At 35.3% G+C, this 24,577-nt stretch overlaps 1 protein-coding gene across 3 annotated transcripts in view; it reads left to right on the top strand.

Annotated features, from left to right (window-relative positions):
* The window catches only part of INPP5A (inositol polyphosphate-5-phosphatase A), a 333,629-nt gene that overhangs the window by 118,432 nt on the left and 190,620 nt on the right, over window positions 1-24,577 (top strand). For all 3 annotated transcript variants that reach the window (XM_058187284.1, XM_058187282.1, XM_058187283.1), the window contains 2 exons: window positions 11-111; window positions 2,506-2,593. In XM_058187284.1, the coding sequence (XP_058043267.1) occupies window positions 11-111; window positions 2,506-2,593 (189 nt within the window). The remainder of the gene's footprint in view (window positions 1-10; window positions 112-2,505; window positions 2,594-24,577) is intronic.

Below are 24,577 nucleotides of genomic sequence, written 5' to 3'. Positions count from 1 at the left end.
TATTTTGCAGATTGTACATGCACATAAGCCACACTTCATGGCATTACATTGTCAAGAGTTTGGAGGGAAAAACTATGAAGCATCTATGTCTCACGTGGACAAGTTTGTTAAGTAAGTAACAAAAAAGTCAGGCCAAAACTAGATAAATACTTTTGCTTAGTCAACTTTGATTATTTTTGAAAATAAAATAAATGCAAACCATTTGATACCCTCTTCAACTTACTACTCTGTTCACCTCTACAATAAGTGTTATTTTATAATCCAATATTACTTATCTAAGGAGATTGTTTCCACTACTTGATTGACTTGTCTTGCTATTACTTCAACCATTTTGGAAAATAAGATTGCTAGGAAGCTGCTTTATACCAAATCAGTGTTTGTTTGTCTAACCCTGTGAGGAAGCCATAGACCTTTGCACCCTAGACTCCTCTTTTGGTGCCTGCCAGGCCCTGTTTTGTTTTATTGTTTTGATACATTAAAATATTATTCTAAAACAAAAAGGAACAAGCATAAAGACCAGCCTCTATGATATTATTTCCAAGAATGCCCTTCGACTCTGCATAGGCGCTACAGACTTTCTGTGCAGCTTAATTTTTTGTAGGTAAACATGCCCTCCCCCATCACCAGGACCACCCAGCTGCCAATCAAACAATGTTAGGCAGGAGGGAAGACAAGATGGCTGCTGGGAACTCTGCAGCCGCAGGCCTCATGAAGAATAGGCTGAATAAGCAGATGGAAAGCTCAGGCAAACAGAGAGGAAAACCTTGTGTGAGATGAACGTTACACAAATTTAATAAATAAATAAACAAAATGAAAGTCATGATGAGGCGACTGGAAAGAAGGAAACCACTGAGAAAACTGGGGGAAAAGAGGCATTTTATTTCCTTCCCTCAGAACTGGTGTGAGGCAGCGGTGAAATCCACTTACTTTCACTACAGGTTTGGGAACAGGAGCGTGCAGGAGCATGCATGCCTCTTCTGTGCATGCGCAGAGCCCTCTGTGCATGCATAGAGGGTCAAAAACAGGACGCAATGATGTCCTGGTGGGTGAACGGAGCCTCCTGCCACTGCCGCTACCGGTTCGTGTGATCCGGATAGATCTGACCGGATTTCACCGCTGGTGTGAGGTAAAGTTCTTTGAGCCATTTTCCTCAGGCAGAACAAAGATTTTGAAGAGGAGGAGAATGAAAAAAATCCAGCCATGAACAAGTAAAAAAGAAAATATGAAGAAAAAATAATGACATTGATAGGACAGAAAAAGAAATAGAAAAGATTAACTAAAAGAAAAGTCTCTGTCGAGACAAGCGTGTAGCTCTGTAGAGATTGGCAAAAGAGATATACAGGGATTAAGATAAGAATATAGAGGTCATCAATATATGTATATATTATGGCTATGTAGTGACGTTTAAAAGTATGCAAACTATAATGTTTTTGACTGTTTAATTGGATTCTATTTATCTAGTTTTAGAACATGTGGAAAACATCATGTTTTAAGCTTTACTTATGCAGAAATACTGAAAATTCAAAAGGGTTCAGAAGCACAACCATAGAAGAAAAAAACATGAGAATATAGTGAAATAGGACTTCAAAGAAAACAGTTTAGTTAGAGATTATGCCAAATAGTTAAAATAGAAAACAATTTTATTATTCAGTTTAAATTTTGCACTCATTAAAAGCATTTATAATTTACAGTTCCTTTTTTTTAAAAAATGTGTATACTTACTTTTTGTAAAATAAAAGCACATACATACACACACTCACTCTCTTACACACACATACACACTCCAGCCGCTTTGAACATACAAAAACACAATCAATTTTCCAGGTTTCTAATGTCCAGGTTTATATATTTTGAGTTAGGATCAAACTGTTTATTGATGGTCCAATAATAATAATAATAACAACAACAATAATAATAGAACCACCTGAGACAGTTACCTCCTTCTGATAATGCTGACTACTTTATGCTATAGTACTTTCCATTTTGAATGGATACTTTTTTCTGATTATTTTACCTCTGCAGAACAGTAATTGTATTCCACTTCAAAGAAAATTAGTCCCCACAGGTCTTCTGTCTGATGTGGTTTGGTAATGATGTATTCTTGGAGTTTAATTTTTTTAGACATACTTTTACCACAGAAGTAAATATAAAAAGACATGGTTTTTTTTTCTTTTGCTGAAAAAGAGAAACAGTGCCCTCTCCTGAGTACTAGAAAGAAGTCCCCTCTCATTTTTATTACACTAACATTTCTTTTAGCGGAACATACTTGAAAGGTGCCTGCAAAGATGCAAGGCTTGACTTGTGAAGGAGAACTCAATAAACGAACAATAGAATAGCAATTAATTAAATGCAGCAATTTATTTCCATTGTTCATTTGTAACTGATTTCTCCAGTAACCTCCCAAAAAATAAAGGACTGTTAATATGTTTTGATTTTTCGCAAACAGTTCCTTAATATTTCAAAATAAATTTACTCTGCATATTTTCTTTTTTAATTTTTCCCCAGAGAATTGCTATCTAGTGATGCTATGAAAGACTACAACAGAGCCCGGGTTTATCTGGATGAAAATTTCAAGTCACAGGAACACTTTACGGTACATTTCCTGACACTTTTTTGTATGATATAGATGACTTCACTTACTCATCTTTACAAAAAGTGGCCTTTGTTAACCTTTAGATACAATTCCCAGTAACTTTGGTCAAATGTTGGTCAAATAAATTCCAGGAGTTGCATTATTGGCATATATGGAAGAATCTGGTTGAGAAAGGGTTACATACGGCTTTTTTATTTTAGAGTTATTGCAGGTTAGGAGTATAGTGTATTTAATTTGCAACTGCAAATATATTGAATAAGAGCACTTTTATTAATGCCTGTTCTATTTTAAAAAGATAGAACAGGCATTAATAAAATCTGTTATCAGCAGTGTGATAATGGTTGGAGATAATTCACCACATAAAATAGATGATTTTACAAACCCATATAGTAGCAAAAATTTCAGCTACGATAACAAAAAGCAGGCCAACACCCTAATCAACCAATAAGAAGCCATCCCCAACCAGGCATCACATAAATACTACTCATAGAATAACCCAGAGCAAACCTTCTGGTGCAGAGAGGTTCCCTGAGAACAGGCTCCAGCACAGGTCTGAAAGTTTAGAAGATTAAACCTTTGGTCCTAGTGACCAACCCAGATTGAATCCTGCAAAAAAATAATACAAAATACACATTTTAATTGCTCTCTAAGATTAAAAACCATCATAAGATAGTAAGATGTTAGGAATATATTATGCATATTATCATAAAATAATAATAAAATACAAGTTTACATGATTTTAAATCAGAATTGGATGCTTTCTGAAATCTTATCACCACCACTCCCCAAGATTTGGAAGTCATGGTTTTAAGGTCAGAATTGTGGGTCGCTTCATTATAGAGTGCTGTTGTGTTTGCACTGAAACTCCATATATCCTCAATAGAGCAACTGTCTCACTGACACATTCTCATAAACACAAGCTAAGAAAAATAACCCCACAAAACTCCTTATCAGTCACCCAAATCAAAAAGAAACCAAACTAAAAATTGTAAACAAATTGACACAGTTTAAGAATCAGAAGCCACCATATCTTCCCACAAATCCACAGCAAACCCGGGCTGGCTATATAAACGGGTGCATGTATTCAACCTGTCCCCAGGCTTATTAAGAACGTAGGTTAGAAATGGTTTATCTTCTTAATGCCATTTTCATTTTCCTCAGATCTCATTCTATTTGTTGTCAGGGTAGGAGAATATACAGATATATAGAGAATATACAGAAGATACCATATGTTGATTTTGGACTATGTTTAAGTGCCAACTCAATCATGAAATACTGGGTAACTTCAGGCCACTCTCAATTCAGTTTCTTCCTAGTCTATCCACTACTGCTTTGGGGATGAAATGAGGAGACCTCCATGCTGAATTTTCAGAGATAAGGCAATAAAAAGGAAATGAGTGAATACTTGGTTTGTGGTAGAGAATTCTTTGTTTATAAACATCTGTGATATTGTCATAGCAGACAAGAACTATATTATATATTGAACACAATTGTGACTTGGCGGAATCAATTTATTTGAAAACCTGAACACGGAAAGTAACAAGGGAAGAGTACATCAACCAAATAACAAACAGTGAACTAAAAGAAATACATATGTAATAAATGCTGAAGATGTTTCACTTTCAATATAAATGCCTCTACAGTGATGAATTTCAGTACTTTAAGCTAATGTAACCTTTAAGTAAGATAAGGACTGTGCTGCAGTGCCGAATAACATTACCTTAAAATCATGTTCTCCTGATTGCAAAAAATTGTAAAGTTAATTTTTGTTAGATTAATGACATTTGAGCAATATTTTCAGTCAGGCTTGCCTCAATTAATTGGCCATTAACTGAAAAAAGAAATTGAATTTATCTTGTATATAAATCCTGTGTTATTAATGGCTTTCAGAAAATTCAGTGTGTTCCCAGAAATGGAAAACACGTGCTTGATCTTGATGAGTGTATTATCTGTCAGAAGGAACTTTTCTAAATATAATAAAATGATTCAGGAAGATTGGTATAATTTAATATAGTACAAGGAGAAATCAAATATTTGATTAGTTCATTTTAGATCATTTTACCTATGCGGGGATGGTGGGGGAAAAACTACATTTTCTTGACTCCTTCTATCCCCCCAGTCTCATGTGCTGAACACACTTTCACCACGAGGTGGAGCCAGGATATTACTTTTATATACAACTAAAGCCTCTTGGTGTGCAAATTATAGCAATCAGCTAAGGGATTTGGTTAATAATAATAATAATAATAACAACAACAGCAGCAGCAGCAGCAATAACAACAACAACAACAGAGTTGGAAGGGACCTTGGAGGCCTTCTAGTCCAACCCCCTGCCCAGGCAGGAAAACCTACACCATCTCAGACAGATGGGTATCCAACATTGTTGTTGAATATTCCTTTTGGAAATATGGAGAAATTCAGAAGAGTGTATTATAGATTTGGATCTGGTTTCTTGAGCCACATTTGGTTTCCAATGGTGGCTGCCATCAGTTGAGTAGATTTCTCTTCACTCCAAATCTCATTTTCTGCATGCATACACCGATTTACTATAGAGAGTGGAAAAATTGAAAAGATAGTCTCCTGCCTCCTTTCTGTTCATCGCCTCAACTAAGCGTTTAATGTAGATGACCATATTTTATTATTTCTGTTTAAAATAATATTTCTCTTTCTAAAACGAATGAACAAAAATATACAAACTATTTAACCAGTAGATATAGTAATTGATTTGTAATTTGAAAATCTAGCTGAAGTTCTATTTGGTTGTATTTTTCTTCTGTGCCATTTTTTTTCAATAGAGGTGATTCTCTTTTCAGTCCTTGGTCCCAAAGAATAATTTGACTATTATCTCAAAGTCAAAAACATATTAGGCCAGTTTAGACAATAACTTTATTTTGAATGGGCATAAAAATTGTGCTTTTTATTCCTATCAACAGTGCTCCCTATCTTCCTTTGGATGCATAATCTTGAATATGCTTTTACCTACCAGTAGTTTCAATTGGTTTTATTTCACACAAGTCAGTTTTCAGGAAATGTCAGTTCTAAGCCTATGCATGTTGGATTGGAAGAAGCCACTAAAGGCAGCTAGTTTCTTTATTATCTCTTTGTTATCCTTTCCTTGAAGCCTCTTGTTTGAGTATCTAACTTTTTTATTTTTTTAAAAGAGGTACATCAGTTAGGCATGCAAAATGATTCGTCTTTGAAATTTTTCAAAAATTCATGTGGCAAATCATTGTTGGAAGTGACTATTTCCCACTTCTTTCATTTTAGTGACTGCAAACATACATGCATGCATGCACACACACACACACATATATACATACACACACACACACACACGTAAACATACTTCAAATATTTAATTGCGGTTTTTCAGCAAAAAATAATGATATATTAACCATTAATATATTGAATACAAATTTCAAATATAAAGGCAGTTTTTTTCCAGATATCATATATTTTGTCAGTAAAACACATAATTCTTTAAAAATAACTCTGATGCTAAAAAAATCCTTGACATTACAGCAGAAGCCTTTTTAATAGCTTTTCCATTGTGAAACCTGTTGACAATTTTTCTGATATTAATAAACAGTCTACTAATCCTTATTGGCTTTGTTCACTCACCGCTTCCATTTGATTTTGGAATGATATTCTAAACCAGACATGGTTTGTAAACCATTTATAGTTAGCATTTTGTATGAAACAAGTAGCAATGTTTTCTTCAAGCCATGGTTAAAACAAATGGTGTTTTGGCATAGTCTTTATCATCAAGCAACCTTATGAAACTACAGCCTCTTTTTCAAAGTACAAATGTTTCACCTCCATATGACTATCTATGGCATCGGCATGCCAGCTGAGAGTTTATTGTTAAAGGTACATATAAAGCCGCTGTGTTTGCAGAACTAATTGCAAAGTTCTTTTGATCTTTCTGTGTATAACAGAGCACTAGCAATAGTAACTGCATAATCTATATACAGAATGTACATACAGATTAACATAAGTTATATATATATATATAATATATGTTCCAAACTGCTTTGGAACTGTCTTTTTTTTGATGGGGATGAGAGGAGGAAATATTAATAAATGTTAATAATTTAATAAGGTATAAATGGAGATGCTACTCAAAGATGCATACAAAACTTCACATATCATTAACATGAAAAAGATCCCTTCCTGATCTTTATTTATTACACTGATAATTTTAAAATAGTTTCCGATGTTTAGAAGAAAGGCAAAAACTCTATAATACTTTGATCTTTTTTTATTGTAGATCCCCCCAAATAATAATGCAGACCTACAAACGTTTTAATCAATGATACAGATTGAAAAGTAAAAGATGAAAGAACGTTATGGTTCAATTATAGAGAATATATGTAGAATATATGTAACTCATAAATTGAACTGTTGGTAACAAATCATATTCAGGTAAACAGCCAAGCTCAGAAAACACCATGAAATCAACCAAAGATTTTGGTCTTGAAACATGGGAAGAAACAACATTTAGTTAATTTGCTTTGAAGTAACATTACACTGTTAATTGATTAATTATTCTCAAATATAACCTTTGGAGTAATTTTCAGTACTTATTTTCAGTACTATTCAAGGAACCAGTTGAGTCCTAAAATAAAATAAAATTATATGTCCTCCAACATAACTTATGGCTCTCATATAGGAAAAGGACAGTTCAACACTGTAATGTTCTCGACATTGAAAGCAACTAGAGTGTTCCTTTGCTAAGCTGTACATAGAAACAAATGGGAGAGAATGAAGGAGAACAAAAAAACAATATGTGGCAAGATTCAGGTATCAGGTTAAATTATAATACTCTTAGTCTTATTTTGAAATAGGGGAATTCAGCCATTTTAGACTGTATTCTCTGACTGAAGCCTTATTGTTCCCTGAACCTAGGCAGTTTTGACATAGCCAACAAGTTACAGATAGTCCTTATATAAATAACTACAACTGGGATTGGGAATCCCATTGCTAGGAAACGTATCATTAAGTGAAACATCATGTGACCGAACCTGACTTACGATGTTCCATTGCAGTCATTAAGCAAATCACCCATGATAATTAAGTGAGGCATCAAGGGGCTGCGACTTGTGACTTTACTGCCAGCTTCTTCATTTATTTTGTCAGAAATCAGCTGTGATCAGGGGCGGGTTTCAAAACCAACCGCTACTGGTTTGCTTATGGGTGCGTGTGACACTTCTGCGCATGCGCAGAAGCACCGCCGCTACTGGTTTGCCTGATCTGGTGCGAACCGGTAGCAATCCACCACTGGTTGTGATGCTTCCAAATGACAATCATATGACTGCAGGATTCTGTGATGGTCATAAATGCACGCTAATTGTGAAGCATCCAAATCTTGATTATGTGACCGTGAGGAGACTGTGATGGTCATACGTTTGATGACTGGTCATAAAGTTAACTTTTTTTAGCACCATGGCAACTTCAAACAGTTACTAAATAGGACAGTCATTAACCAAGGATTGTCAGTATGGGGTTAGTGACAGGATTTGCATTAAAGTCTATCAGAAAGAGACTTAATTAGGTTGTTATTGTATACATATGTACTGTGAAATAAGTCCTACTAAACTAAACAGATTCAGACTCTAATTTTACATGCTACTGTTATTTAAAAAATAAGTTTTATTTAAAAAAAGGAAAATCTTTCTGTGGTCTCAGAGGAAAATATAATAGGAAAAAGCAGCTTGTTCAACAGCTTGTCTTGGTCTGTGAGTACACATAGTATCCTCTGATTTCTGTGAAATTTAAGTAAAAACTAATGGTCTTTTAAAAATTTTAGTGTAATGTGGCAGTGATGGAAGTAGAAAAAGAATCTCTTGAAAGGTAAGTATTAGGCTAGATAAAGTTTTCTTCTTGGAATAGGGCTGTGTCTCCAATGATAAAATGAGACATAATTGCTTACAAAATAATGAAGTGCTATGTGAAAAAAAATTGCTAATGCATTTGCCAGTAGACATTCAGCTAATTCATAAATAAGAACACTGTGACTCGTTGGATAAATAGCATGAATGCTATTTAGTGTTATGAACTCTTGGGTATATTAGAGCTTTAGAACTATTGCATTTATCATAATGAAGTATTGATGGCAGAAAACAAAGCAGCACTTAATGTTATATGCTCTTTTTATATTAAAATTATAAGACAGTTCAAAAAATCACACATTTTCTTCTTCTATAATTTTCCAAGTAGAAACTTCAATAATGTCTACCAAATGAATTTAATGGATAGGCTGATATTTTAAATAATGTACCTATTTCCTAATATATTGTGTATTATCTATTTAGAATTTCACACTAGAAGCATTAATTCATAACATTTATTTATGTATTTATATTTCTGTGTCAAAAAGGTAGTAATGTCGAACGTTACACAGTATTTGTGAAAAATATTCTAGATCGATAACTAGTTGATGTAACCATTTCCTAGAAGAAAGCCCCATTGGATACAGTGAAATTTATATCTGATATTTATTTATTTTATTTATTTATTTATTTATTTTATTTGATTTTTATACCGCCCTTCTCCCGAAGGACTCAGGGCGGTGTACAGGCATAATAAAAAAACCGGCAATACAATATACAGATTTAAAATACGGTTTAAAAAACTTATTTAAATTAGCCCAATGATTAAAATTTACCATACTAAAACCCCGTTTAAAATTAATAAATTTAAGATTAAAATCCCGATTTAAGCCAGCCCCGCGCGAATAAAAAGGTGAGTCTTGAGTTCGCGACGAAATGTCCGAAGGTCAGGTATTTGGCGTAAACCCGGGGGAAGCTCGTTCCAGAGTGTGGGAGCCCCCACAGAGAAGGCCCTTCCCCTGGGGGCCGCCAGCCGACATTGTTTGGCGGACGGCACCCTGAGAAGTCCCTCTCTGTGGGAGCGTACGGGTCGGTGGGAGGCGTATGGTAACAGCAGGCGGTCCCGTAAGTACCCAGGTCCTAAGCCATGGAGCGCTTTAAAGGTCATGACCAACACCTTAAAGTGCACCCGGAAGGCCACAGGCAGCCAGTGCAGTCTGCGCAGGAGCGGTGTTACATGGGAGCTACGTGTAGCTCCCTCTATCACCCGCGCAGCTGCATTCTGGACTAACTGAAGCCTCCGAGCGCACTTCAGGGGGAGCCCCATGTAGAGAGCATTACAGTAATCCAAGCGAGAGGTAACGAGCGCATGAGTGACTGTGCATAAGGCATCCCGATCAAGGAAGGGGCGCAACTGCCGAACCAGGCGAACCTGGTGGAAGGCCCTCCTGGAGACGGCCGTCAAATGGTCTTCAAACGACAGCCGATCATCCAGAAGGACACCCAAGTTGCGCACCCTATCCTTTGGGGCCAGTAACTCGCCTCCAACAGCTAGCCGCGGCTGCAGCTGACTGAATCGGGGTGCCGGCATCCACAGCCACTCCGTCTTGGAGGGATTAAGCTTGAGCCTGTTTCTCCCCATCCAGACCCGTACAGCCTCCAAACACCGGGACAGCACTTCAACAACTTCATTGGGGTGGTCCGGGGTGGAAAAGTACAGCTGGGTGTCGTCAGCGTACTGCTGGTATCTCACCCCGAAACCACTGATGATCTCACCCAACGGCTTCATGTAGATGTTGAACAGCAGGGGCGATATATGATATATCTGAATACTGTACTAATGCACTGAAACTAATCTTTATTGTGACAAATGCTAAACAAATGTTATGCTTAATTTAGAATTTTAAAAAATCCAGATTCAGAAAATAGATGAAAGACACAACAGAAACTGTTCAATGAAGGATCTACCATGGTTATTGTGTCTGCAAATAACTGGAAAAGTAAAAAAGATCTTTAAAAAGAATGAAGGATATTGAGAAATATGTTAGAATTTGTAATGCTTATTCAAAATCAAGATAATCTATTAGAGCTATTTATAAATTGTTATTAAAATAATACTGTGCAAAAATAAAAACTAATTAAAAACTGTTGCATGAAATGGATGCAAAATTTAAGAGAAGAAAATAATCTGATGGGCAAATTGCAGTTGGTTCTATTTGGCATCAGCTATATGATATTCAAGTTGTCTCTTAGCTATGTTTTGGGACATCCAGCTGGAAAACATTGTAGACTTGACATGTCTTTACAAAACTGGCACTTGCACCAAAGCAAATATCAATAGTCAGGTATAATGTCTAAGTTAACAGGACTTCCCCAACTAAGGGAAAGCTGTGAGATTGCTACTTGAGCTCCAAAGGTTAATTTCTTGGAGGAGAATTTGCATGGTAAAAAAGGAAGCAATCGGGGACTCCCGAATAAAGCACCTAGTGTTTTGAGAAGATATGCTGAAAGCCTTCCTAAAAGATATCAGAAAGTATAAATTACTCTCTTTTTTGCTGTTCATGAGTGATTAGAACATTTTGAGGTTCTCTATAAAGCTGGCAATACAAAAGAACATATTTGATAGTTTCTGTCTGTTATAGAGCATACCAATACTATACTTCTCTGTTGGAGTGTTTTCTGAAGTGGTTCCATGGTGAAAGAATCAGAAAGTAACATCATCATTGCCCAGAGAACACTCCTTTTTCCATCATGGTGACCAACACCCCTTTGTGTCCCTATTAAGTTGCTCACCAAAGTGGTATCCATCTACCTATTCACAGTTGCCTAATTTTAAATTGCTGGGTTGGGAGGATGCGGAGCAAGTGACGGGAGCTCATTCTACCACATGGCAGCAACCAGAGCTCAGATGTGAGCCTGCCAATCATTAGCCCAGCATCCTAATTACACGAGCCACCATGATCCCAATTCAGCTAGAAGTGTTAAAGGGAGAGCATTATATTGGTCTAAGGTAAAAGATCTTCTCAGATTTAGAATGTTAAGCTGCATAACATGAAGACAGAGTGTATTTCATGCTATTTGCAATGGGAAGCTGAGTGGTATTACCAGCATCTGACAGTCTATGTCGAACAGGCATTTCTTAACTATGACCCTTACTTGTTCACAGCCCAAAGATATTAAGTGAGTGGTAGGAAATCCTAGGAGACAGAGCTTGTTGTAAACTGCCAAAGTGGCCTGCATCCACACCCTTCTCTTCACACCCTTTGGAAGATCTCTAGAACTTGTATTGGGTAAGAGATGCAGACCACTCCACCCCTTGGCCTCCCTTCTTCCTATATCTTCTCTGTCATCTATAAACAAACTTTTAAAGCCTTCAGTTCTGGTCAGCAAAAGTCCATTTAAGAGTTACAGAAACAACATGTATGTTTTAACCTTGCTCAAATAAGCTAACTTTATATTCTTTCCTTTTGCTTTCAAAAATTTTGATATTTAATGCCTTTAAAAAGCATCCCAGAATTTATTTCCTTATATTTTTCTTTATATCTTCTCAGAAATTTCTTTAAAACTGTAAATCCAGAATAAGAAATGTATTCTTATACTCTTCTGGTTTGTTATTTATATATCTTTTTAAATTATTAAGACATCTGCCGGTTTCATTTGTAAATCCAGTATAATATCTTTTTCCAAGTCATTCTTGTAACGTTTCATTTTTAAATCCACATTTGAATAAACCTTAGTCTCATTCAACCCATTTTTATGATAGCAGACAATCTTCTGAGTAACTTCTGAGTGCATTGTTCCCAAATATCCTTGAATTGATCCAAAGTTAAGCACATTTTGTTCCATTCTGTTTCAGTGAGTCTCATCTCCTTAAATTATGATCTTTATTTCTTTCTGGTTCCCTCTAGTATTCAACCTTCAAAGTCCCACCTTATGTTTTTTCCTAATCAACAGCATTTTCTCACTGAAGGATTTCTTATACTTAATTTCAAAATCTTCATATATATATATTTTCAAACCAACAAGAAGAATTATTGTAATTAATTTTGGAATCTTATTTCAAATCCTTCTGGCCCCTTAGTCTGTTTATAATTTTTCAAACTCAATGTACTAATTGAGATGGAGGCTAAATGAGACAGTGTTACAACAGTTTCTTAGCCATGTTTTTTATTCTTTTGTTTCTTAGCAAACTTTAGGTGTTACAACAATGATATAGGAACTACTGAAGTATTATTGCAAAGTGCTGCTGTAAATATTAATGAGCTGTTTTCAATTAATATGCCAATATAAAACTATATAGTCTGTTTGTTTGTTTATCACATTTATACATTTATCACATTTATCACATTTATACAGCCGCACATCTCCCTAAAAGTGACCCTGGCTGGTGTGCAACAATAAACAGTCAATGTAAAAAATCAAAAAGATAAAACATTATAAAAACACAGTAATAAATAACATAAAACAAAAATATTAATCATACCTAGTAGCCAACTGTATATCATACATAGAATGAATTAAATAAATTGAACACAGGTTCAATATCTGTAAATTTGCTCTAAACCTCAGAATACAAGGGAATGATCAGATAACAATATGCATGGTGTTTGGTGAATCACAGATGTGGGTGTTTTATTAATTATATGGAAGTGTTGCAGCATCAGTTGGAAAAAGTATTTTCTCTGTAGTATGTTTGTACACAAATATGCCTTGATCAGATCTTGTACTTGGATGCATGTGTGTGTATTTATCATAAATTAAATGTAGTCTACGGATGAAATATCTTTTCCCAAAAAAAGTTTGCATCAATAATTCTGCAATTTACAAGGCAGAAAAAAGCCCTGTTTTGCATTATGAATTTAATGTGTATGAGGTTTTGCAGCAAGTTTTATTACTTCATTAAAAACAAAAGTTAACTACTTCCTAAGTTGTTTTATTTTAGCCATTTGTTCTTTGCCTTGAGTATTGAAATGCCAGAAATACTTATTTGTTCTTTTGTTAAATTTAACAATAGTTGCAATGTACAACTCAAACTAGACAACCTCTGACACTAAGAAAATGTTTTTACTTAGATGTAGAGAGCTTTCCAAGTGTCTATTGATCAGTGTTCTCCAACAGCATAGAAATAATGTGTCTAATTTAACTGGCCACATGGAGGAGTATAGGAAAAGCATTACTTATCCCCTGAAAGGCTTAGAATATCAATAGAAGGACATAACATTAATGACTTTCCTATACGGCAACCTCAAAAACGGCTAAATGAGGAAGAAATTATGCATTTGTTTTCCTATAATTTTACCAGTTGTCTTGTTTTACTGCAACGCTAAGGGATTAAGAGTGAAATGTCACACAAGACTTCTTTCCTAACAATTTGTTTGACGTGCAAACCATGCAGCTTTCCTTTCCCTGCCCCCTCCCTTCACAATGCAAGGGGAAAAGATCGTTCACTTCAGAGCCAAGCCATGGGCTCTCCTAGGTTAGTACTATGGAACTTAACTTACAATTATTTGAATCACAGCTTTGCAACTTCCTGACATGTTTTCCCCCTGTTCAGCCACTAGAGCACCTATAACAGAACACTGGGCAAACATAATGTGTGCTGTGCTGTGCTTTATCAGGTGGAGGCGACAGGAAAGCAGATCATGGCTTTAATATAGAATGTCATTCAATGTAAGAAACTGAGAAAAACACATGGACATTATCATATTGGGTATTTTTCACTTTCTGTTCTGCATTTCCTGCTTTTAATGAGAGAGGCATATAGGATACACACGACCTGATTACATAATGTTATTTCTTGCAAAAAGTTAAGTAATAAAGGAGGTGGAAAACTGAAGGCAAGTGGGGAGGAGGTACCTGGATTCTGTTTCTGCATAGGGATAGGTTCAATAGATGCTATTGAAGCGAATTGCTTGAAGAAGTGGGATAGTTAACACAATGATTATTTATATGTTGCATTTAAAGCTAGGCTCCAGCAGTATGTGGATCGAGAAGTACCAGAAGTACAGGCAGGATTTCGAAGAGGCAGAGGAACTAGAGATCGAATTGCCAACATACACTGGATCATGGAGAAAGCTAGGGAGTTCCAGAAAAACATCTACTTCTGCTTCATTAACTATGCTAAAGCCTTTGATTGTGTGGATCATAACCAATTGGGGCAAGTTCTTAAAGAAATGGTTGTACCAGTCCATCTTATTTGTCTCTTAAGAAACCTGTATGCGGGTCAAGAAGCTACAGTGAGAACTGGACACAGAACCACTGATTGGTTCAATATTGGGAAAGGAGTCTGGCAAGGCTGTATACTATCGCCCTGCCTATTTAACTTATATGCAGAGCACATCATGAGAAAGGCGGGGCTGGATGAATCAAAAGTTGGAATTAAGATTGCCGGGAGAAATATCAACAGCCTCAGATATGCAGATGATACCACTCTAATGGCAGAAAGCAAAGAAGAACTAAAATGCCTCTTGATGCAAGTGAAGGAGGAGAGTGCAAAAGTTGGCTTGAAATTCAACATTAAAAAAACTAAGATCATGGCATCCGGCCCTCTCAATTCCTGGCAGATAGACGGGGAAGAAATTGAGGTAGTGACAGATTTTATTTTCCTGGGCTCCAAGATCACCGCAGATGGGGACTGCAGCCAAGAAATTAAAAGACGCTTGCTCCTGGGGAGGAAAGCTATGGCAAATCTATATAGCTTACTAAAAAGCAGAGACATCACCCTGCCAACAAAAGTGCATATAGTCAAGGCTATATTTCAGTTGCACTGTATGGCTGTGAAAGTTGGACCATAAGAAAAGCTGTGCGCCAGAGAATCGAGGCCTTTGAACTCTGGTGCAGGAGAAGACTCCTGCGAGTCCCTTGAACTGCAAGGCGAACAAACCAGTCAGTCCTAGAGGAGATCAACCCTGACTGCTCTTTAGAAGTCCAGATCCTGAAGATGAAACTGAAATACTTTGGCCACCTAATAAGAAGGAAGGACTCACTGGAGAAGAGCCTAATGCTGGGAAAGATTTAGTGAGGGCAAAAGAAGAAGGGGACGACAGAGAATGAGGTGGCTGGATGGAGTCATTGAAGCAGTAGGCATGAGCTCCTGTGAGGTACATTAAACTTAAAGTTAGTGATTTGAAAACCATTCGAGCTTCATGGTTGGGTTGAGATTTGCAGATGGATCTCACCAATCAGTCTAAATCAGTCTAACTATTCCATAACATTAGCTTTTGAATGGGAAAAAAACCATCTTTATTATAGGGTGCATCTGCTTAATATTATTGGAGTCTAAATTAGTAATAGAATTCAGCCTTCTTATAAAATTGCAGTTGTCATTTATTTTCAAGTCCACTTCAAACAAAGTAGGGATAATTGTTAGGTTTATAGAGCCATACCATTTTAACCAATACTTATATGGGCTGGATAACAGAAAATTACAATAAAATTGGACAGTTGCAAAATATTAAAATAAATCAAGTATCAACATAATTATATTTTTAAATTGCAACTCCTTTGTTAGAAATGTGTTGGACTGACCCTTAATATTGAAAATGACCAAGAAAACTAGCATCCTTGCACTAAAAACAAAATATTATATGAGATTTCACTATTTTTATATTTATATTTCATAAGTAGGGTACATACATATTTGTCAATCAGCTTAGTTTTATGAGCACTCAATGGAGGAAAGAAGAGTTTCTTTTCTTTGCTCTAGATTGTTCCCAGTGGTGGGTTGCTATTGGTTCGCCCCGGATCGGGTGAACTGATAGCAGCAGCAGCGGCAGGAGGCTCTGCCCACTGCCTGGACATTTCTGTGCATGTGCAGAAGCGTCACGAGCACCCATGAGCAAACTGGTAGCGACAGGTTTTGAAACCCACCCCTGATTGTTCCCATCTAGAAGATTGTTTGATGCCCTTCAAATGTTTTGGCATACATATCTGGAGCATGCATAGAACCAAGATTATTGCAGTCGTGTTTTATAGAAATCACATGAATAGAAAGAAATATGAAATGCAGATGGTAGCATTTAAACCCGGGGGGGGGGAGGTCATATAATACTAGGAACAAACACTGTTATATCTTTTAAATGCCTTTTGAAATAAAAAATGTGATCCAAATACGTAAATAGGAGGAATCTATTACACTTTTTCAAAAAGAGAACTTTACAGCTGAAATTCTACAACTATATTGTCACTACTAAATTGTCCACGACAGAAATCACATCTGTTCGGCTGTTAAATAAGAAAAGGATAGTTCTAATCTACCTTCAGATGAGAATGTTTGCATTACATTGGATATTGCAAATTATAATTTTTAAGAAAGTGAATAAAAGATAACTGAACTTACCTGATGCTCTTCTTAAGCTTCAGGCAGATTTATACAAAACAGCTTATTCTTAATATATTAACAATATATAATATTGGATATTGATTTTTTTGGCCATTTTCAATATTAAGGGTCAGTCCAACAAATTTCTAACAAAGGAGTTGCAGATTAAAATGCAATTATGCTGATATTTGAGTTATTTTTAAAATGTAAGCAAATAAAAGGAATTGATTCAGACATAGATTATTTTTTAATTGTCTAAAAGAAAAGAAAACTTTTCTAACTTCAAAAGGAGAGAGTAATTTTACTTCATGCTAACCTTGAATTTCTTTGTGATATCCACCGAGGTTTTGTTGCTTTTTATAATGGCAGTTTTACACACTTAAATCCTACAGTGGCATACACATGCACGGATGCTGAGGCTGTAAGGTGATGTGAATGTCTTCTTTTGACACTTCACTTTTCAAAGTGAGCTCCAGTCTAATCCCTTAGCTAATATGGTGAATGAAAACAGATGATACACTGATGGCTTTTAGATATGCGTATTTTTAAAGTCTGAAAGAAACGAAGGTTGGAGATAACGAAATTTATATAGTATTATGATTTGAAGACAAAGTTTTATTCTGTGAACCTTACATAAGCATTTTGAAAATTCTACTTTATAAAAATAGGAAATATGAAAAAATATACTATATCACTCTCAGGATTAATAGAAATTAGGAAACTGGGTTGTCTCAGTCTTTGCATTAACCAGTTTAAATAGTGCAAAATAGATTTAATATACTTTCCTAAAAAAGTGTACTTCCAATGTGTTTTAAAACATGTACATTGTTAATTAAAATATTCATGATCACATCACCTGTGTCAACTAAGTAAGTTTCAGAAGTGGTTTGCCATTTCATCCTTTCTAGGGCTGAGAGAGATTGGCTGACCAGGGTCACTCAGTTGGCTTCATGCCTAATGCAGAAGTAGAATTTACAGTCTCCAAATGTTTATCTATTGCCTCAACAAGTACATTAAACTGGCTCTTTCCTGGAGTATTTCCCAGGGTAATTACTTTTCCCCCCCAATTACAATTATATCTGGATTGTAGCATCCTAGATAGTGATCAGTTTAAGTGCAAAAATCCCATAAAATTGTAATTTCATAATTTTCATCAACTTTTCCAGTTTGGAGTTTATATCACATTTAGGGAAAATCAGATATATATATTTTTGCCGCAGATATCAATGGGTTATAGTGGCTATTTTGATGTAATATTATTTATAGTCAGCCTGAGAAATTTTGTTGCATCCAATAATTATGTAATTCGTGGTTTTATCTTTTCTTTACAAAATCTGCATTTCTTGTTAGTTGATACATATTAAATAATTGATTTCAGCATTTTTGTTTGCAATGCTCATTCTTAAGCTGTAAAAATTAGTGCCATCTGTTTCCTTCTTGTTGGTGACAACATGTAGCTATTGACAATTCCTGACATTTTCCACTTTATTTTCAGGGTTTTTCATCTATTGGCCATGTAATATTTTATTTCTCCAATTTTCTAAACAGTTTTTAACCATTTACTTTTATAATCATGTTTTTCTTTCTGCTCTGTTCAGGATGTTTCGTTTGTAAACTGCAATCAGCATTTGCTCTGTGCTTGACTATTTTGTTTGAAATAAACCACAGCTTCTCACTTTTCATTTTAAAAATAGTTGGTTAATACCACTTTGTAGATGCAATGCATGATGTGTTGTCAGGAGTTTAATTTGTCCAGTTCAAGCTGAGTCCAGTTTACATTACCAGTGGTATCTATGGTTATTGATTCTGCCCATATATTTATAGCTTTGATTGTATTTCCACTATTTAACTTAGGTTTTTTTACTTTTTTAAATGGACTAAACCTTAATTTCATCCTGTTACCCCCATTCAAATATTCCTTGGTGTTTATAGCTTTTCTCTGTCGGCAAAGCTTTAATGATATCCCCATTTTTGTATCATATACTTCCATTTTGTTCCTTTTTTTTTCTTTCCTTACACTAAGCATCACACTTTTATCAAATCAAAATTCCATTTTGATTCCATTACTTTATATTCTTACAAGATTAAGATTTAAACATTTCAGTTGTTTATTTTCCATCATCTTTGCTTTAAAATATCTTGTCTAATAGGTGGGATATCTTTCCACTTTGTTTTAACTGTTCATAACAAAGTTTTGTATACAAGTGAGGGTATCAGTTTTATAAAGCAATGGAAATCTATTGAAAAAAATCCTCTCGTGATGTTTACATTTCCATTTTCTTCATTAGTTATCAACAAAGTTGGTTTTTATTTTTTCACAGCTTCTTTTACAAAATTCTGAATGTTTTATCTAATGCAAGTATTTCTCTTATCCACCTGTGGAAGTATAAGAGAATCAAATGTCTTTTTATAATCAATAAAAACCATTTGTAACTTGGTTTGTCTTCAGTTGAAGTTTTAGCAATAAATCATTTTCTTTCATGTAAATTTCTGCAGTTATTTTTCTGTTTGCATGGATACAGTTAGTTTTTTTATATGTAATTTGAAATTGTGGTTGCTAATATATCAGTTAGCAGCTTGAACACTGCTGACAAGTGAATGATCTGCAGTTGTTTGCAACTGTTTCCTTACCTCTTTTATTCTAAAAAATCTTCTACTAATTGTCATCCATTCTTCAACTTTTTCAATTTGTCTCTTAGAGATTTATCAGATATTTCAACTAAAATCCATATACTCTTTTTTTCTGTTACAGTCTTGTTGTTCACCTTTTTGCTTGCTTTTTAATCATTTCTGATGTTAAGATTATATCATCCATTTTGATTGATCATTTTTTTTCCACTTTCAGTTATTCATGTTTCATCTTTATTATGTTCTTTTGGATTATGCCAGATGTCACTTCAAAAATTTAATGTTTCATGTTTAGCAGGGCAAGCATGTTTATAGTATTTCCCAGCAGTACTTTATAGAACAAATGGTGGCTTGATTTATTTACCTCAATATCATTCAATTTTCTTTGAAATAGCTGATTTTTTGACCTGATACATCTTTAACCATCTTAGCACCAGAATTAGATTTTCTGTAATTTTTTCTTGATCTTATTTCTTTTCTTCAAATTTTTCATTCTGATATCAGCTCAGAATTATAATCTTTCCAAATGAAATTTCTATGTAGGTGATTGTTGCTTTTATTTTACATTGTTGTTTATCAACTCTAACGTATCACTGCTGTGTGATATTATTATGGTTTGCTGCAGAGTCATCCAGATGTTTAGACTGGATTTAGCATTTTTATCCACCACCACCACCACCATCATCAATATTAGTATTTTTATGCACATGGAGTCTTAAATACTATTTGGTTCACCTTCCATTTAGTAAAATAAAGAATATCTTTATAGTAGGGTCCTCCAAGTTGATTTGCAAAACAACTGAGTATTTAATACAGTATCTCTTGTCCCCATTATAGATTATTTCTTTTGCATCATTGTTCTTTGTTACTTCATTATATTTTACAAATTCCTTTATGATCGTGATAACTTGAAAACAATGTGCTATAAGTGGAGTATTTCTCTGTAAGCAAGCAAGCAAGCAAGCAAGCAAGCAAGCAAGCAAGCAAGCAAGAAAGAAAGAAAGAAAGAAAGAAAGAAAGAAAGAAGTAACACTTGCCTTATACACTGTAAGCCGCCCTGAGTCTTCGGAGAAGGGCGGGGTATAAATGTAAACAAAAACAAAAAAAAAAGAATGAGGCTAGAATGAAAGCTTTTGTAGTCTTTATTCGTCTAGTCTTTATTCTGTTTCTCTAGTCCTTTTTGGCATCCAGTTTCGGGGTGGGGGGATTATGTCCTGTCACCTTTTGCTTGTCTTAAGCATCAATCTGTATTATAAGAATAAAATAAAGTGCTAGCAATTCAGACATTTTAGGACAGTTGAACTGGGCAGTTGAATTTCAGTGAGTCTCCGTGCAAAATATTTCATGTGCTTCATTGTGCCATTGAAAGAATGGCCTAAAGGACAACAGGGCAATAGCAGGAGGTAATAAAATAATGTCTAGTAGTCCCTTGATATTGTTGAAAGAATTGAAACTTAACAGAATTTGAAATTAAGATATCTAGCCTTTGTTTTCTATGACAGAGATATCTGTCATAGATTTTCCTAGTTAAGTGACCCTCGAATGTTAAAACAACTTGGTGCATGCAGAAAATTGTATCGCCAGGTGCGTTCCAAATTTTCTATTTGTCAGATAATTTAGTCTAGATATTCACTGAAGGATAATGAGGGTTTTAGACATTAATTTGCAAGGCATCCAATTGGGGAAGCTTGGTTTGTTATATTTGTACCACCATATTTTCTAGGGTTTAGCATCTGGAGGTAGTCGTTTGAAGATTTTGTTATTCATTAAAAATGGCTATTCACTCCATATACTAATCAAATGTACCTGAGCGTTATTAGTATAGCTTCCCTACTGGCCTACTTATTTTCTTCAGGAGCAAACTGATTGAAAAGCTAGTGTGTACCATTCAGGATTCATTGCTGCAGATTATACAAAAACACACAGCTGCAATTCTTTCTATTGGCCATAACTCTGCATCCCTTCATGGTGGAAAGATGCATTGATATATGATATAAACATGATATATGACAACACAAAAATTAATTTATTTTGCTCCTCCTTTGTGTGACATTTAAACTGAAGTTGAGGGATTGGAATTAACATAACAGAGCATGTTTCTAAGTGCCACATTTCTTCAACATTCTAATTTTATATTGTGTGAGCAGTTGTATTTAGATACCGAGCACTTATTAATTACATAAAATGTTAACATTAACAAAATGAATCACTATCATAGTATTTTTGTTTGTGTTTGTTGTAGTCTTTATTTGTTAATGTTTACATCCTCCTTGGCTATACTCCCTGAATTCTGATAAGTGTTCCTTAGTTGCCAGAAAATCATCTAATTTTCTGATGAAAAGGAAGCAGCACATGTTGGTGCGAAGATGTCAGGTCAGGTGATCTGTTGACTTTGTTCCTGACTCTCCCTCCTTCCTCCTTAATTCTTGCGATTGATAGAGCCACTGGAACCAATGGGTATTGGTTCTTTACTGCTGAAGATCCCATTTTCCACTCCCACACCCTTTCTCTATGTTGCTTTTTTACTATTTTGGGAAATGTATGAAAAAATGATAGCATTACAGATATTGCCTAGTAAAATGTGGAGGGGGGGGGTTTAAAAAAGAACAAAAGCATTCATGATTAGGACAACATCTGCTTTATAAAACAGATTATCTCTTTTTTTTCCTTTTCTCTCCTTTCCCATCCTCTCGCCCCACGCCCCCCCCCCCTTCTTTATGTTGGGCAGAAGACAGGTCTGATAAAGTGAGAGGAAACAAGATTGGTTTTCTAAGGGCACTAGGCCCTTCATGATCAGCTAAATCACAGGCTGTCTCACTCCCTGGCTGGGTAATGACCTGCTCCCTGCACCATGGCACCTGCACCCCCCATGGGACATTATGATGTGCACCTAGGCAACTGCAGGGGCCCACACTGAAGGTGAAGCTGTCATATCGATCTTTTTAGCTCTAAAATATGAGCCACTTTACTCTGCTCCCTGATGCTGTGATGTGAAAAATAATAACTTGGATCCAAATTAAAAATATTGATCTCTGGATGGTGTTGAAAGTAAATAAACACCTTCCGAAGTTTTCAGGTCAGCCGAGAAATGGTATTCAGCAGTAAATGTGTCGGCGTGTCAGAATCCAGGGTTCTTGATCTGTTTTTCCTTTTGAATTGATTTTTCATTATTTACTTCCTAAAAGTGTTGGAATTTGGTCCTCCACTGCTAAATCCCAGTGTTCGGGCAAATTATTTCTTTGGAGCTTCTGAGGTGCTCCTAATCCACTCACTCATTGATTGATTGATTTTTGACTCAATAAACTTGCATTACCCTTGCTTTATTTAAGACTTCCATCATAATTTTTTGTACATTTAGGCTTGACTTTTTTATTTCCCTCTAACAGATGAGCTGACATTGAACTATCAAACATGTGGGAAAACAATTGCCACAGGGTTAATTTTATTGCTAGCTTCATGCATTTTAAGTAGGTGTTAGGTATTTTCCGCTTCTGACTGATAAATTGCTGCTGAACCACTAAAGCTTAAAAATGAATGTGAGCACAGTAACTACAACAAAAATCCACTTATATAAATGTATTGCAGAACGAACACGAGGAGACAGAACATTTTATTTCAGTAATATATTTTTCTTATTTAAATGTTCAAGGAAAGAACAAGCTTTCTGTAATAAAACACTTATTGTAATGTTATTCATGCAGTAAAGTGAGTGAAATGGTTACATGTTCCTAATAGAGCATGAGATTTGGTTTCATAAGTATTTTATTCTTGGTAAACAATCACGCTGTTGATTCATTTCTCTCAGCAAATATTTCTTGAAATAAAAACATTCTCATACTTTTTTCCTAATAAATTCACACAAAATAATTTTAGTGAAAGTATGTTATCAATAGTTTCTTAACCTGATCCTAAAAGATGAATTCTGTGGACCCATGAACAGGAAATGGCAGTAATTACACAGGACATTTTTTTTCCCAAAATTTTTGCTTCCTGAACAACTTTTGGTGATTTTGATAGAGCCCCTCAAACTGAACACAAATATTTCAGAATGAGACATATAAAATTATCTTTTAATGACTATAATGTATGTAATCACATAATGTTTCCAACACACTGCATGAGTTCGACAGGGCTAAAAGTGTTTTGCTCCTGATTTTTGTTTGTATTCAGTGTCTGATGCATCTTGCTGCAGTGTCCAACAACAGTCAGCCAGCATTGATGTATTCCAGGAATCCTGATAACCATTGTTCAATGTGGCAATGTCCTGGTGAAAACTTTCACTGTGTTTATCATTGACTGCTTCTAGATTTTTGGGAAAGAAAATCAAATGCAGAATACAGAAAATGAATCTTAAGTGACATGTGCACATGTTATAAGATGTTTGCACCAGCTGAATGTAATTTGTTGCTCTCTAATTGGCAAAAAAATTCTCAATATCTTTGAATGCTTTCCAAGCAATTTTCTCTGGCCCCATTAACAGATCTTCAAACCACTTGTCATTGATGATGTATCCAATCTGTGAACCAACAAAAATGACTTTTTTAATCTTGTCATCAGTTATTCTTGGAACATCTGTTTCGAATAATGCAAATCTTCTCCTTGTTCATTGTTTTCACAGAATTTTTCATCAATCTGAGTCTTATGTGCAGAGAGACAAAAATTTTATCATTCATTCATTCATTCATTCATTCATTCATTTATTCTATCCTTGTCAGGTCAACAAGTGATTCATGTGCCACATTATCCTGTTCTTGAACCAAATTCTTTGAGTTACATTTTTTAATGCAATGTGACTCATGCATAGCTACCCCATTTATATATGTATCCAAGCTACATCCTAAGCACCAGAGCCATTACTCTTAGATCTCTACGCATATGGTGTACTGGATGTGCTTCAACAACAGTTTCATGTTTTCGTATGTTTCTTTCATATGTACAACATAGTCAACAGAAAAGTGTACATTGCCACTGTGTGACACACACACACACACACACACATATGCATATACACATTCTCCTAGAAGCACGAAGCTGTAAACACCTAGCCTGAAGATGACGAATGGGATTTTGTCGAAACGTCGCCAAGACACTTCCAATTTTACGCGGGAGAAAACCTGCATAACCAAAGACCTACATATATATATATAGTTTGCTGATAAAGAAATAAAGGGAGACTAGTATAGATCTATTTCGAGCTATTTAGCT

Source organism: Ahaetulla prasina, chromosome 6, assembly GCF_028640845.1.
Source record: "Ahaetulla prasina isolate Xishuangbanna chromosome 6, ASM2864084v1, whole genome shotgun sequence".
In the NCBI taxonomy this organism is placed as follows: Eukaryota; Metazoa; Chordata; class Lepidosauria; order Squamata; family Colubridae; genus Ahaetulla; species Ahaetulla prasina.
This window is presented reverse-complemented; position numbering and strand designations above follow the sequence as displayed.